This window comes from Parathielavia appendiculata (assembly GCF_033297405.1).
Source record: "Parathielavia appendiculata strain CBS 731.68 unplaced genomic scaffold N657scaffold_9, whole genome shotgun sequence".
Taxonomy (NCBI): Eukaryota; Fungi; Ascomycota; class Sordariomycetes; order Sordariales; family Chaetomiaceae; genus Parathielavia; species Parathielavia appendiculata.
The window spans coordinates 844,183-857,292 of record NW_026944228.1 but is presented as its reverse complement, the minus strand read 5'-3'; the positions used below and the strand labels follow the sequence as shown (position 1 = coordinate 857,292).

The 13,110-nt window shown below is 57.2% G+C and overlaps 5 protein-coding genes across 5 annotated transcripts; 3 read left to right on the top strand and 2 right to left on the bottom strand.

Annotated features, from left to right (window-relative positions):
- Nucleotides 1-1,700: 1,700 nt before the first annotated feature.
- Nucleotides 1,701-2,840, top strand: N657DRAFT_672959 (uncharacterized protein). The gene is made up of 3 exons (XM_062795666.1): nucleotides 1,701-2,106; nucleotides 2,164-2,211; nucleotides 2,270-2,840. Exons 1-3 carry the CDS (start codon nucleotides 1,984-1,986, stop codon nucleotides 2,483-2,485), a joined length of 387 nt encoding a protein of 128 aa, XP_062646192.1. The 5' UTR covers nucleotides 1,701-1,983; the 3' UTR covers nucleotides 2,486-2,840.
- N657DRAFT_503880 (uncharacterized protein) lies at nucleotides 2,678-3,545 on the bottom strand. The gene is made up of 2 exons (XM_062787690.1): nucleotides 3,236-3,545; nucleotides 2,678-2,840 (listed from the first exon to the last, which is right to left on the bottom strand). Exons 1-2 carry the CDS (start codon nucleotides 3,443-3,445, stop codon nucleotides 2,781-2,783), a joined length of 270 nt encoding a protein of 89 aa, XP_062646191.1. The 5' UTR covers nucleotides 3,446-3,545; the 3' UTR covers nucleotides 2,678-2,780.
- On the bottom strand, nucleotides 3,481-4,041 carry N657DRAFT_575775 (uncharacterized protein; the record flags this gene model as incomplete). Its single annotated transcript, XM_062789128.1, has 2 exons — nucleotides 3,481-3,814; nucleotides 3,953-4,041. The coding sequence occupies 2 exons, from the start codon at nucleotides 4,039-4,041 to the stop codon at nucleotides 3,481-3,483; spliced, it is 423 nt and encodes a 140-aa protein (XP_062646190.1).
- A 193-nt stretch (nucleotides 4,042-4,234) lies between these two features.
- Nucleotides 4,235-5,515, top strand: N657DRAFT_647122 (Snf7-domain-containing protein). Its single transcript, XM_062793259.1, has 4 exons — nucleotides 4,235-4,814; nucleotides 4,878-5,082; nucleotides 5,151-5,347; nucleotides 5,405-5,515. The coding sequence occupies exons 1-4, from the start codon at nucleotides 4,631-4,633 to the stop codon at nucleotides 5,485-5,487; spliced, it is 669 nt and encodes a 222-aa protein (XP_062646189.1). The 5' UTR covers nucleotides 4,235-4,630; the 3' UTR covers nucleotides 5,488-5,515.
- A 2,944-nt stretch (nucleotides 5,516-8,459) lies between these two features.
- N657DRAFT_576144 (uncharacterized protein) lies at nucleotides 8,460-8,684 on the top strand (the record flags this gene model as incomplete). The annotated part of the gene is made up of 1 exon (XM_062789154.1): nucleotides 8,460-8,684. One exon carries the CDS (start codon nucleotides 8,460-8,462, stop codon nucleotides 8,682-8,684), a length of 225 nt encoding a protein of 74 aa, XP_062646188.1.
- Nucleotides 8,685-13,110: the final 4,426 nt, after the last annotated feature.

Below are 13,110 nucleotides of genomic sequence, written 5' to 3'. Positions count from 1 at the left end.
AACTCCCTTTGGGGTTCTCGTAGGCGACCACATCTATCTGACCGGCGCGGGAATAGGGCTGGTCGGTGAGCGTTTTGTCCTTTCTACTAGTACCTTAATAGCAAACATCTACGCCTGTTAATATGGCATCCATTTAATACAGTCAGTCCATCGAGTCTCATAAGCATTGCCATATCAATGGCTATGTCGATCTTTTCAAGTACTCTGACCACTGACTAAGTACTCGCCTCAAATATTGCCTCGCCCTCTCACGCTGCCTGCCTTGTGTGCATCCATCTTGAGGGTAGCCTCGGGTCCTCGTCCGCCTTCGCTATGCCGATCCCTTCGCCTCATTCAACAAGGACCGCGTTTTGACAATACCCGCCGAAGCCCTATTGCGCAATAAGCTTGGGTTAACGGATCGTCACGGTACCCTTTGTAGAATTTTAGACTGAAGCTTGCAAGGCCCCAGCGAGATATCGGTACATGAAAGACAAGCTAAGCCGTCAGGACCTCACATCAGGCCATCACCGGCTTATGTGCGTCCGAGTCTGTATGGAAGCCGAACCACACCCGATGCGTATAGATCTGCTACCACAAAACGAAGGTTAGTGATGGGACTAACACTATGGTGGGATATTTTACCGGTTGTTGGTGTCAAGAGGCAGACTGAGGGGCAAGGAGGATTTATGAACTCAGTTCCATTTTGCAGCCTACAATACAACCACCAGTCGCTCAGACCCTGTCTATGGCGGAGTGGTAGAACCGTGAGCCCACTGGATCGGCAGCTGAGCTACCAACCCGTGCCTGGCCTGCAGGGCCAGCACATTTCTCTTTCTCGATTTCTGTGTTGGTGGCGTTTCGATAGATCTCTGAACGCTCCATTCTTGACTCATGCCCGGCTCAAGAAGCTCAGTTGCACATGGCCAACACAGGATTCTCGTACGCAGGCCAGCGAGACTCGCGACGGGCAAGCAAGGAAGGGAAAAAAGGCCGAGGAGACACACAATCGGCCCATTCACTGTACAATACGAGTCGAGAACGGAGGCACGCACTATGCCTGTGATAATACCCCTATGGCAAATGAGGCTGAACAAAGATTGGCTCGTCCATATCCATGAGATGGGAGATCGACAGCTCCGCCTCGACTGGACCCGGGCATGACAGACTGCAGCAGCAAGATTCGAAAAGAGGGACTGGGCCATCTCATGTTGTGCCACGCTTCCCTATTCTCGCAGTTGAGACTTGGACTTGATAGGAGAGTCTTCACAGAAGACAGCAAGTGGCAAAAGTTCCCCCATGGCGACAGAGACAGGCGCAGATCGCATTTCATGCATGAACCACTGGCAACCAACTGACTAAGGCAACCATGTCCGCAACCAAGCCAAGTCGACGACACGATCGACAACTGGAAATGGAGACAGCAGAACCCGACTCAGGTACGCCCCAGAACCCCGCTGTATGGTTCGACAATAAAACTGATAGGCCTGCATAGGATCCCATGCTCGCTACGGGGTTAGCCAAGGTTGAGAGAGGATTACATAGTAAAGGGGGATGAGATGATGAACCAATGAGTAGCAACCCAGCAAGGACAGAGATCCGATTTGGGGAAATGGAAATCAGGCCCAACTAATGACCTTAGAGTAGCAGTGTTAAGTCAAAAGCGGGGCGGAACAGGGAAGGAAGGCGAAGCGGACAAAAAGTGAGGCGAACTCCATGAATGGCGTTCCGGAGAAAGCAACCAGTAAGAGCCCAGCTTCCTACCCGGGCTAAACACCACTACCATGCCATCGACGGAAAGCGGTACGGGTGCGGAGTGCTTTGCGTGGTTTGCTTCGACCTTCTTCGTCAACCGAAGCACGCAGGGTCTCAGCCGGAAAGTAGCGCCCGGTGTGGACCATATATAGAGGTTAACCCCCCTCGTATTCTGACATCCGAGAGTCGGAAACTAGGAACGTACAAACTTGATATCTCGGTCCCTGCCACCGTGAACATTCGTCTACCATGTCGTCCTCGTCCATGAACCGATACTGGATTCCACAATTGGACATCCACAAGAAGGTTATCACCCAGGAGCTTCAGTACTATCTCGGTCCCGAGGCGACCGTGAGGTCGTTTACTCGTGATGTTGGTCGCTCCCTCCACCTCTGCTTTCAACTGATCCACGGAAGCTGACGTTCACAGGGAGAAGATGGCTTCTTGATAACCACACCAGGGCCTTGCCTGACAGATGTGAGCCGCCGAATTGCGCGATACAACCCGACGAGGCATTGACTTCCATACCTCGCAGGAGCAAATAGACGACATTTGTGTTAAGTCCAAAGAGATGTGGGAGAAGCAGGCTGCGGCACGGTCATCCGGCGCATCGACCAAAGTCCTCAAGCGGCCACTCCATCAACCCGTGGTCATGTCGAAGGCTGGGGGGAGTGATTCGGCGAGACGGAGGCGGGAGAACCGGAGGCGCAACGAGTCGAGGAGCCGACGTGACGAGAGACGGCAAAACTGATTTGAGATACCCCGGTGGAAGCCCAGCCTGACTCGTGGTGTGCTGGTAACGCGCGGCCCAGGACGGGGAGCTTGCAGGAGCTTTGTCATGCGAGGGAGAGGTCGGGCTGCTTTAGCCACCCCACGGACTCGGCCAATGTCGAAGTCGGCAAAAGAGACTATGAAGGTACGATTCGCGGACGAAGCATTCGACGTTGGCCGACGAGGACGCACGCGGTAGGATCAGACTGTGGCACGGCGGCCAGGGGGTTTCGGGTTCGGACCAGCAATGTTGTGCCATCTGGCAAGCGGCAGCTCTAATGGACATGAAATTTCCCCCCAGTTTTAGGCGGAGCACTGCATGCGGGTGTCACATTCTGCAACCGAAGCGAGAGCTAGTCAGCTTTTGAACGGTCCAGAACCCCGATTGGGTTGAGTCTGTTTCTCGTGCATCTTGGACGCGGCGACTCACAGTGACGGGTGAGGCTGGATATCGCAATGATCAGGGCCATGGCAGTCGACATTGATCAAACATCTGTGGCAGGCCTGCAGTGGTCAGGGAGCCTGCACATCGGAGGATTTTCGAGTTTGCATCTGGGATGCTCTTCATCCAAGGAACCCATCGACAGCCAACCGCTGCATTTCGCAGGCATCTTTGAGATACGGTCTGACAGTCATTGCTCCCAGTCTCAGCAGATAGGAAACATGGGTGAGCCATCGGCTGCCAAATGTGGCAAGGGCCCAGCTGTGGTTCCTGTTAAGGTGGTCTTACAGCATATGTCGTGCAACACAGGTATCGTGCTGTGTTGGTTGCGCTGCTCCGCGGCCTGAGCATATATCCTCCGTCGGAACGTGCAACGAGGGGAACGATCCGAGGCGGGGTGATAGGGGATGCCGTTGCGCCCTCTCTATGTAAGCGGTTTCTCCTCGGGCCAAAACCAAATGGTGATTTCGTAGTGCCGCAGCACTTGGGGGGAGCCATGTTGGAAATTGCTGTCTAACTTGTCGAGAGAGAGATCAAGAGACGTCGGGGCAGCTGGCAGAGCTAGTCTGGCCGAGTACTCTGAGTGACCTCTCGTATCGTCGTATGTCGAATGCTCCGGTCGACCAGACAAGGACGGCTTGGGTGTGGACCGTTGGGCTTCCTCGATCCGACTCTTTGCCATCGGCCAAGGGAGCAATATCAGTGATGTATCCGATGACGTTCACCCACTCTCCCACACTGGTATGCCCCCCCCCCAAGTTTTCTAGCACGAGCTTCACATCCACAAGGGCGCGAGTGGAGTGAGCCTGCTCCGGGAGACGATGCTCTAACGTCAAGACGCCAGACACCGGCGAGTATGAAACTACACTAGAAGACTCGGTCAGTTTGGAACAGAAGTCGTTCAAGTCTCTTAGAATTTTATGCTACATGCGTCCGTCCATGTGCCGGTGATGGAGAGAATGCCGGCATTTTGACTCATCACAGAGAACAGCAGTGAGAACTTACCATCCCAAAAACCTCACTTTATCCCCCACCTGTTTCTTCGGTAAGCTTGACAGCAGGCACAGCTGTGCCGGCCGTGGACCGTACGACATGGCTATAAGCCAGGCAGCATAGATTCTGTGTTGGCCTCGTCTCGGAGGCAAGATCTTGAACGCTGCGTGCCATGGGACCCGGAAGGTTTTGGTGCGCGAAATCAAGCCAGTCAACAAGTGACCTTGAGAGCTGCCTGTGCTTAGTAATCATCAAGTTGAGGATCAGGTCGATCACATGATTCACTGGGAAAACCTCGGGACTGGTTGCGTCCGCGTGCCACAATCAGCCGTCACCCATCGAAGCAACCTTGTTGGTAACGACTTGCATCATCCGCAGATAAGGTTGGCAGCTTTCCGCTCAATATCTCGACCACAACCAGAGCGGTTTCGTTAGCCACTTTCATTCGCGACAACTGCAGGATCTAAGGCAGCCTCTTTCGCTGGCGCGTTCTTCTTCCCCGACCGCTCAAGTGGCAGACAGCGAGATTGCCTAAAGTCAGGTGCGACCCCGCCAAAGCCCGGTGAAGCGTCATCACCGAAGCCGATAAGCTGCCGCTGTGCGCCACAACACCAACCACCAAGCACAACCTCGGTTCACGCTCTCGCCGATACCACCGTCTGCCACCAGTTTCATCTCAACAGAGTCGTCATGTCAGGCATCTGGGGCTGGTTCGGCGGTGGCGCCGCGCAGAAGCGGAAAGACACGCCCAAGAACGTCATCCTTGACCTGCGGACGCAGCTGGAGATGCTGCAGAAGCGGGAAGCTCACCTCACCCGCCAGATCGAAGAGCAAGAGCAAATTGCGAGGAAGAACGTCTCTACAAACAAGACAGGTATGCTTATCCTTGCGGTTTCCCATGGACATGTCTGGGACCCCTTTGCTGACGCTTCCACAGCTGCGAAGGCGGCGCTACGGCGCAAGAAGATCCATGAGCACAACCTCGAGCAGACGCTCAACCACATATCGACCATCGAGCAGCAGGTGAATGCCATCGAGTCGGCGAATATCAACCAGGAGACCTTCTTGGCTATGAAGCGGGCAGGTGAAGCCATGAAGCACATACACGGCAAGCTCACGCCCGCCAAGGTCGACGAGACTATGTATGTGGTGATATCTCATCCAGAATTCAAGAGGTATGCTCTCGGATTGATGTTGACGGCGCGAACAGGGAAAACCTTGCCGAGTACAACCGGTTCAACGAGGAGATCGCCGAGGCCATGGGCAGCGTCAGCATCGGCGCGCAAGTGGACGAGACAGAACTCGAGGACGAGTTGGAGGAACTCCAACAGCAGGAGATCGAGGACAAAATGCTCAATACAGGCGCCGTCCCTGTCGATCGTCTGCCGGCGGTGGCGAGTGGGGAGAGTAAGTGCATGCGGGCACTGGACCTGACACAGGCAGGCAGGGCTAAATCCTCTCTAGTCAAAGGCAAGACGCCCACAGCAGTCACAGAGGATGACGAGGAAGCCGAGCTCAAGAGGTTGCAGGCCGAAATGGCCATGTGAGCGTGGAGAGTCGTCGAAGGATGGTGGGTTTCTCGGTCTTCATGCACGCCGCGAGACAATGCCGCTTCCGGTTCAGTGCTATTATATGCACCCGGAGATGTCTTGGCGAAGCTGCGGTCAACAGAAGAGGAGAGGCAGTTTAGGACTGGAATGAGTGGCGGGTGGTGACTCTCGCATCTGTATCGACACATATCTGGAGGTTACCCTTTTGAAGCGGGGTTGGCGTTTAGGGTTAGGATTCTGATGTATTTAAGGGAAGGTCGCCGCAGAGGTACTCCCTACAGGCTACCTTAGCCCAGCGCGGCCGGTCGCTGGATGCTCTTGGCTAACAGACGCAACCCATGTCGCTCTTAGCCTTGCTGCTTCTCCAGCCTCGCAGGAAACAGTACGGAGCTCAGTGATGACAACACCTTCCCTGCGGGGATCCCTCGCCAGAGCGGCCAGACAGACGCCGAAACTCCGGGCTTTCTCGCCGACTACTCCGGCAGCATCGCTGAAAGAGGGGTCCTTTACACCGCTTTTTGCCCAACGGATCTTCAAATCTTTTCCTGTCACCTGGGGAACGAGATCAACAAGGCTCCATTCGGTGTGGAGGTGGCTAGTCCAGCCTCGGGACGCGTTGTTTGGTCCCAGCCTCGTTTGTTGCTATCGTTGAGATCTGATCCCCTCGCGTTCCATTGTCCATTTCCTACTTCGTATAACAAGTGCCTGATACGCGCGCCACAGAAGCCAGCTCGGGCCAGCGATTGAATGCCCTGATACGGAGCTTTCCGCTCTGAACACATGCCCAAAACGGGGGCACATTGGTATGCTCTTTTCTTTGGAGAGCCTGTCGTTGCTGGGAAGACGCGTCTTGCATGCAGGACTGGGCTCTCTCGTTCAGAGCTTGAACTTCGGATGGAGTACGGTGACATGGGCGGGGCCGAGGACCCCGGGGCTCGGCGGAGCGGAGTTCGGACTTGGCATGTACCGATACTTCAAAGACGAAATCGGTGCCCATGACATCCATCTCTGGCTGATACCAGAGCCTCCTTTGTTATCTGGGTCAGAAAAGTTTAACGCTCCCATCTCCTTTTCATCCTTCTAGCTTTACCACAGTACGTCTCCTTCACTGTTCGCTGTTCGGATGGATGATTCATTTGTCTTCTGAGGTGTGATTGTGAGGGGGTTCGTGTTGTATTTCTTCAGCAAGGGTTGGGTCTTCAACGTTTGTCCATCGTTTGTTAGCGCAGAACTTCGGACGATTCCCCTGTCTAGCGCGGTGTTGAGCGGTGAGCTGACCCCGAGAAAGGCATCGCGCTAACAGATCAATTGCTGAGATTCCTCGTTTCCCGGCGTCACAACACTGGCGACAATCTGTCTTTTTCGACCTTACTTCGTCGGCCAAGTGAGCGAGCACTTCAGATTGAGCAATATCACGCAAACCAGCTCGTCCACAGCACGAAAATTTTCGGGTTGCTTCGCTGGCTGACCTCCCTGTCGGATGCCCCACGTCCCGTCCCGATGTCGCTAGCGTGCCCCACAAAGCTCAGGTAGGTGGTCTGGTTGGACTGGCCCCTTTTCCCCCACAAGCGACAAGCCAGCAGACAACCACGTAGCACGCCAGCAACATCAGACGGCAGCGTTTGCACCACCAGATTGTCTTCGTCGGCACAGGACGGGATGTATCACAACCATCTCGACATACTCTCATAGAGATCAAGGAGTATATACCGGGGCAGTATCTCTCTGGCCACCATCACCCTTCTCGCACCGTCTGATGTGTCTCTTCTGCAATGCCACATTGGGCCGCCCCGGCTTGCCAAACATGGGACACCTCAAGCAGGAACCTCACTCACCTCGGCCGAAAATGGAACTCTTCCTTGACGGCTCGCCTAAAGGTTTGCCCAATGGCGGCCCAATGCTGCGTCGATTCTCAGGGCTCTGTTCCATCGGCCAATGGTTGGGTATGAGGCTCGCTCAGTACCCTTGATAGTCGCTCATCAACTGACCAGGCAGCGCTTCAACAGAAGAGCAGCCTGACGTCGATGAATTGGGCTGTCCTTGTCGACTGGTCTCATGGAGAGGTTACGGAGTACAGACAGCCTGCCGTTTCGGGCCACTGGAAGTGCTCGCTTTGCCTTAGCTGATCCATTGGGCAGTAGCCTCGCCTCTCTCGTCGTGATAGCTTTCGGGCATTCAAGTGACTGCGACGTGGCGCCAATGCAGCTGGGTGGGCCAATGCCTCTGATCATGATCCAGTCACTTGTGGTTTCACGACCCCGCGCATTGCCGCATCGAGTGTCGTTCCCGGTGCGTGGGGTAGTGTCCACGTCGATGGGGGTTGATTGCCGTTGAGGGATCATGATAGCCAATGTGGTTCTTGCCAAGGCTCAATGGCCTTCACGATCACACCCGCTCACCTGCCCCTCCGGGGTCCCCGTCCTCAAGGTCTCTCCTCCTCGTCCCCATTTTGATCTCCGAGGCCAGGAAGTGCAAGGTTTTCCTTTTGACATACAAGCTCAGCCCGGCAGGAACTGTAAACCTGCGGTGTTGACATCCTGCACCTCAGAAACACCAAGCCCCAGCTCCAGCACTCCATTTGTTTACTTTGATTTTGACCATCTACACGAATCCCAAAACGTCACGGCCAACCACAGACCGTGACACCATCCCCCCAAAAAAACATCTCGCAGCTGCACGCGTCAGCTGTGCATACATTAATCCCCCAATCTCCCTTCCCATATCGACGCAGCCCAACCACATTGGCCGTGTACCAGCTCGCGACCCAACGCCCCACCAGGCTTGTTTTTTCGGGAAGCCCGTTCTGCAGCGTCCCAGAACCCTCCCGGCCCTTCTCCCGACCAGTAGTTACACAGTTCTAACGCGCGTTGCTGCTGCTGCTGTTTTCGCATGGAGGATAATAAGGATACCCCTCAGGTCCTCACAGTCGAGCTCCCCTCGGACAAGGCAGAGGTTGACGTCCCACAAGTATGAGCCTCCCAGGAGAAAATGTCGAGTTCTGTCCTACCCGGGCGAACCTGCATTGGTCCCAAGCCCAATATGCCCACGTCGAGTTCGCCGATTTTAATAATGTGCAGGTAGCCCAGTATGGGGAGGTCAAGTTCTTCCAGCCATCCGACTCGGAGGATGAGAATGCGCCTGAGGTAGACGCTGAGGGTAAGTTTCTGTCAAGTATACAACAAAAGTGTGTGTGAAAGGCAGATGCTGATGGGTGGGCTTAGATGAGAACGGCGGCACTACTCCGCTTACGGAGGATGTGGCGACACCGGTAGAGTCGGTGCCTGCCACGACTGCCGCAGCAAAGAAGAAGAACAAGAAGAAGAAGAAGGGTGGCAAAACCGCAGCAGAGAAGCCCGCTGAGCCAGCACCCGCACCCGCGCCCGAGCCAGAGCCCAAGGAGGAGCCCGAGGAGGTGGCGTCGCCCAGCGGCAAGAACAAGAAGAAGAACAAGAACAAAAAGAACAAGGACAAGAAGGACAACAAGGCAACACCAAAGTCGCCTACCATAGCTGCTCCGGCCGAGGAGTCCAAGTCCGAAGACAAAAAGCCCAGCGAGCCGGAATCTACCGCCCAGGCCGCAGAGGAGCAGCCCAACAATAAAGAGGACGCCAGTGAGCCTGCGGCCGAGGCGCCCGCTGCCGAGTCCAAATCGGACGAGAGCAGCGCGCCTGCTGTTGAAGGGGCCGCCTCAGCGTCAGAACCCCAGCTTGAGCCACAAGTAACTAACTCTAAGGGCGAGGAGCTCGCGGCCGTTGAGGCTGCGCCGTCTGAGCAGAAGAAAACGGAAGGGACCTCAGAAGCCGCCGCGCCGCCCGAGGCCGTCTTGGTTGAGGTTTCAGAGACACCTGCCGCTCAAGAGGCGGAGGAGGCCAAGGCGCCGGAGGAGACCGCGCCGGCACCTACCGAAGAAGTCCTCGCGGCGGAGAAGCAAGAGGAGCCGGCACCAGAGACTGACACTTCCCATGCAGCTCCGGCATCTCCAGAGGAGCCAGCTTCCGAGGCGAAAGTGGAGGCTCCCACTGAGGAGTCAGCTGCTGAGACTCCCGAAGCTCCCGCCGAGCCCGAAAAGCCTTCCGAAGATGCGTCAGCCCCTGTCATTAAAGAGGAGGAAGCCCAGAAAACCCTAGAGGCTGTGGAAACTGCTGCGGAAGCCAACGCTGAGCCCGAGGCCGAAGCCGAGAAAATTCAGGAGGCTCCGGCTGCTGAGTCAGACGAGGCCAGAGCCGAAGAGACCACCACCGACGAGGTGACGGCGCCGGAGCAACCTGCCCTTGCTTCCGAGCCGGCTGACGGAGAGAAGCCGGCAGCCGCGGAGCAGGAGACTGCGCCGGTGCCGGAAGCCGTTGACGAACAGGCCGAAGAGGGCGACAAGGCTGCTGAGGCTGCGGCGGTACCTGTGGTCGAAGCTAAAAAAGAGGCTGTTGCTGAGCCCAAGGAAGAAGCAGACCCCAAAGCTGAGGAACCTGCTTCAGAACCTGCGGAGCCGCCTGCTCCCGAGCCCGTTGTCCAGGTCAAGGAGGAACCAGCCGCTGAGCCTCAGGAAGAGGCTGCCCCTCAGGCTGAGGAGGAGGCTGCGTCTAAGCCTACTCTTGAAGCCGTGGCAGAAGCAGTCGCCGAAGCTAAGGAAGAAGCCACCGCCGAGGTTAAGGGGAGGCCGGCCCTTCAAGCCACGGAGGAGTCTGCTCCTGAAGCCCAGGAAGAACCAGCCACTAAAACAAAGGATGAATCTACCCATGAGCCTGCGGCCGAGTCCAAGGAGGATTCTGCTCCCGGGACACAAGAGCCGCCTGCTGCTGCGCTCAAGGCTGAACCCGAGTCGGCACCCGTTGGGGAACCAATCAACAGCGACTCAAAGGATGAGCCCGAGCCGGTTACGGAGGTCAAGGAAGAGCCGGCGCCTGAACGTGAGTCCGCAGAGGCTCCAAAGGAAGAGCCCGCTGCCACCGTCAAAGAAAATGGTGCCGCTGAGGATGCAGCTATCCCGGTAGAGGAACCCAAGGCCGAGGAGCCGCCAGCAGCTATGTTAGTGGACGCACACGGCATCTTGACTCTATCTACCTCATTACGCGATACTGATTGTTCACAGTGAGCTTGGAAAGGATGCACCGACCGAGGAAGCCGCGGAGACCGACGATACTCCCAAGCCCGAAACCGCGGCTCCTGCGCCGGCCGAACAGGCAACTGAGCTCGAGCCCACGCCGGAAGAGGCGCCATCTGCCGAGACAGAGGCTCCAGCTGAAGAGACCCCGAAGCCGGACAATGCTCAAGAGGCAGTGACCGAAGAGGAGGCTGCCGAACCCGCTCCGGAGGCCAAGCCTGAAGTTGCCCCGGAGCCCGCGGCTGAAGAAACGGCCGCTGAGGACCTGCCGGCCGAGAAAACTGAAGAGCCAAAGGAGGCCGACAACAAGACCGACGCGTCTGCTCTGGAACCTACCGCTGCTGCTGATACTGATGCTCCGGCCGAACCCGCCGCTGCCGAGAACGTCGAGAGCGGACTCGAAGCCCCTGCTGCCGAGGCGTTCGAGGCCAAGCCGGCAGAGACCGTGGAGCCTGAGAAGGCCGATGTGGATGACACGCCTGCTGAAACGGTCGAAGAGAAAGTGAATGGCAAGGCTGATGAAGAGACGCCTGCCGCTGCTGTAGAGGTGAGATCCCATTTCCTTGCTTCCAACACGTACTACATCCCTTGCTAATGCTATTCCAGGCTGCTACGGAGTCCAAGCCGGAGGGCGACGTGGCCGAGGAGACGGCTGAAGTCATTTCCACTGGACACGATGAACAAAAACCTCCTAAGCCTGAGACTGAGGCCGAGACTGCCGCGACTGCACCCACTGCTCAGGAAGCTCCTGAGGTTGGGGAGAAGCCTGAAAAAGGCCCTGCGGTCGACGAGGATCAGATAGATGATGCCGCCGTCGCTAATGCCGAGGAGGCTCCCGAGGCTGAGAAGAAGCCTCTGGAGGCCCCAGAGGCAGAGGCAGAGGAACCGACTGAAGCCCCTGCGCTTGCCGCTGTGTCGGAGGAAGAATCTGCCCCGGCCTCTGTCGAAAAGACTGACGCCGTCGAAGAAGCCTCGGCGGCTGTAGAAGAGGACAAGCCAGCAACTGAAGAACCTACTCCTGAAGTCGCTGAGGAGCCCATCGTTGAGGCAGCCGAGGAGATCAATGCCGAACCTGTCGTCGAAGAATCCAAGGCGGAGCCTGCCGAAGATGTCGGGCCTGCGCCTGTCGAGGAATCCGCGGAGGCCCAACCTGCTGTCGAAGAAACCAACACCGATGCTGCAGCGGAAGACACCGTCGCCGGCCCCGCTGCTGAGACCAAGGTTGACGCAATCGAGGAGGAAATCAAGGCCGAGCGTGCCAACGAACCCGAGACTGAGCCAACTCGGCAGGCCGAGCCCGAGATTCCCGCGGTCAAGGCGGAGGCCACCGAAGTGAGCAAGCCTGAACCCGAGGCAGCCGCGGCCGAGCCCTTAGATGAACCCCAGGCCGAGCCCGCTGAGGAACTGCAAGCCGAGATTCTCGAGGAGGTTAAGGCTGCGCTCACGGCAGAAGTCAGCCGTGAAGTCAAGGCTGAGCCGCCTGTCGAGGAGGCCGAGGTAGAAGTGAAGGAAAAGCCCGTGGAAGACGAGACCAAGGTCGAGATTGCGGCGGAGACTGAAGCCGAGGCAGTTGAAGCTCAGCCTGAACCTGCGAATCAAGCTGAAGTTGAGGCTTCTGAGTCTGAGCTTGCGGGAGACTCCAAGGCTGAGCCCATCGAGGTTAAGGCTACGGCGACAGAGGAGGCCAAGACCGAGTCTATTCAGGAGCCGGCTCTGGAGGCTACTGAGGAAGTCAAGGCTGAACCTGTTGAGGAGGTCAAGGTTGAGCCTTCTGAGGAGGTCAATGCTGAGCCTATGGAGGAGGCCAAGGCTGAGCCTGAGGAGACCAAGGTCGGCGCAGAGCAGGCCACGGTTGAAGTCACCGAGGAGGCAAAGGCTGAACCTGCCCAGGCTGCGGAGTCCGGACCGGCCCATGAACCTCCGGCTGAAGCTGTTGAGGCTAAGGTCGAGCCAGCAGAAGCTATTGCGGCACCTGCTGCCGACGCTCCTGCCCCTGAAGTTCCAGCGGCGGAGGCTCCTGTTGAGGCCGCTGCCCAGTCAGCTGAACAGTCCGAGACAGCACCGGCGGAAGAGCCCGCTCCTGTTGAGGAAGCCGAGCCTGAGCCGGTCGAAGAGGCCAAAGCCGAACCTGCTGAAGAGACTGCTGTCGAAGCTCCTGCTGAGGTGGCTGTCGAGCCTGCCGAACAGTCCGAAGCAACATCATCGGAAGATCCCCGGCCTGCTGAGGAAGACAAGCCTGAACCAGCCGAAGAGGGCAAGGCAGCACTTGCTGAAGAGCCTGCTACCGAAGCTACCACTGAGCCTGCCGAGCAGCCCGAAGCTCAACAAGTGGAAGAGCCTGCGCCCATCGCGGAGGCTGCAGCTGAGCCAGTCGAAGTGTCTAATTCTGCTGAGGTGCCTGTCGCCGATGCTAACCCCGAGACTGCCGAACAGAGCAAGACGCAGCCAGCGGACGAGCCTGTGCCTGTTGAGGAGCCTGCACCTGTTGAGGAGCCTGCACCTGTTGAGGAGCCTGCACCTGT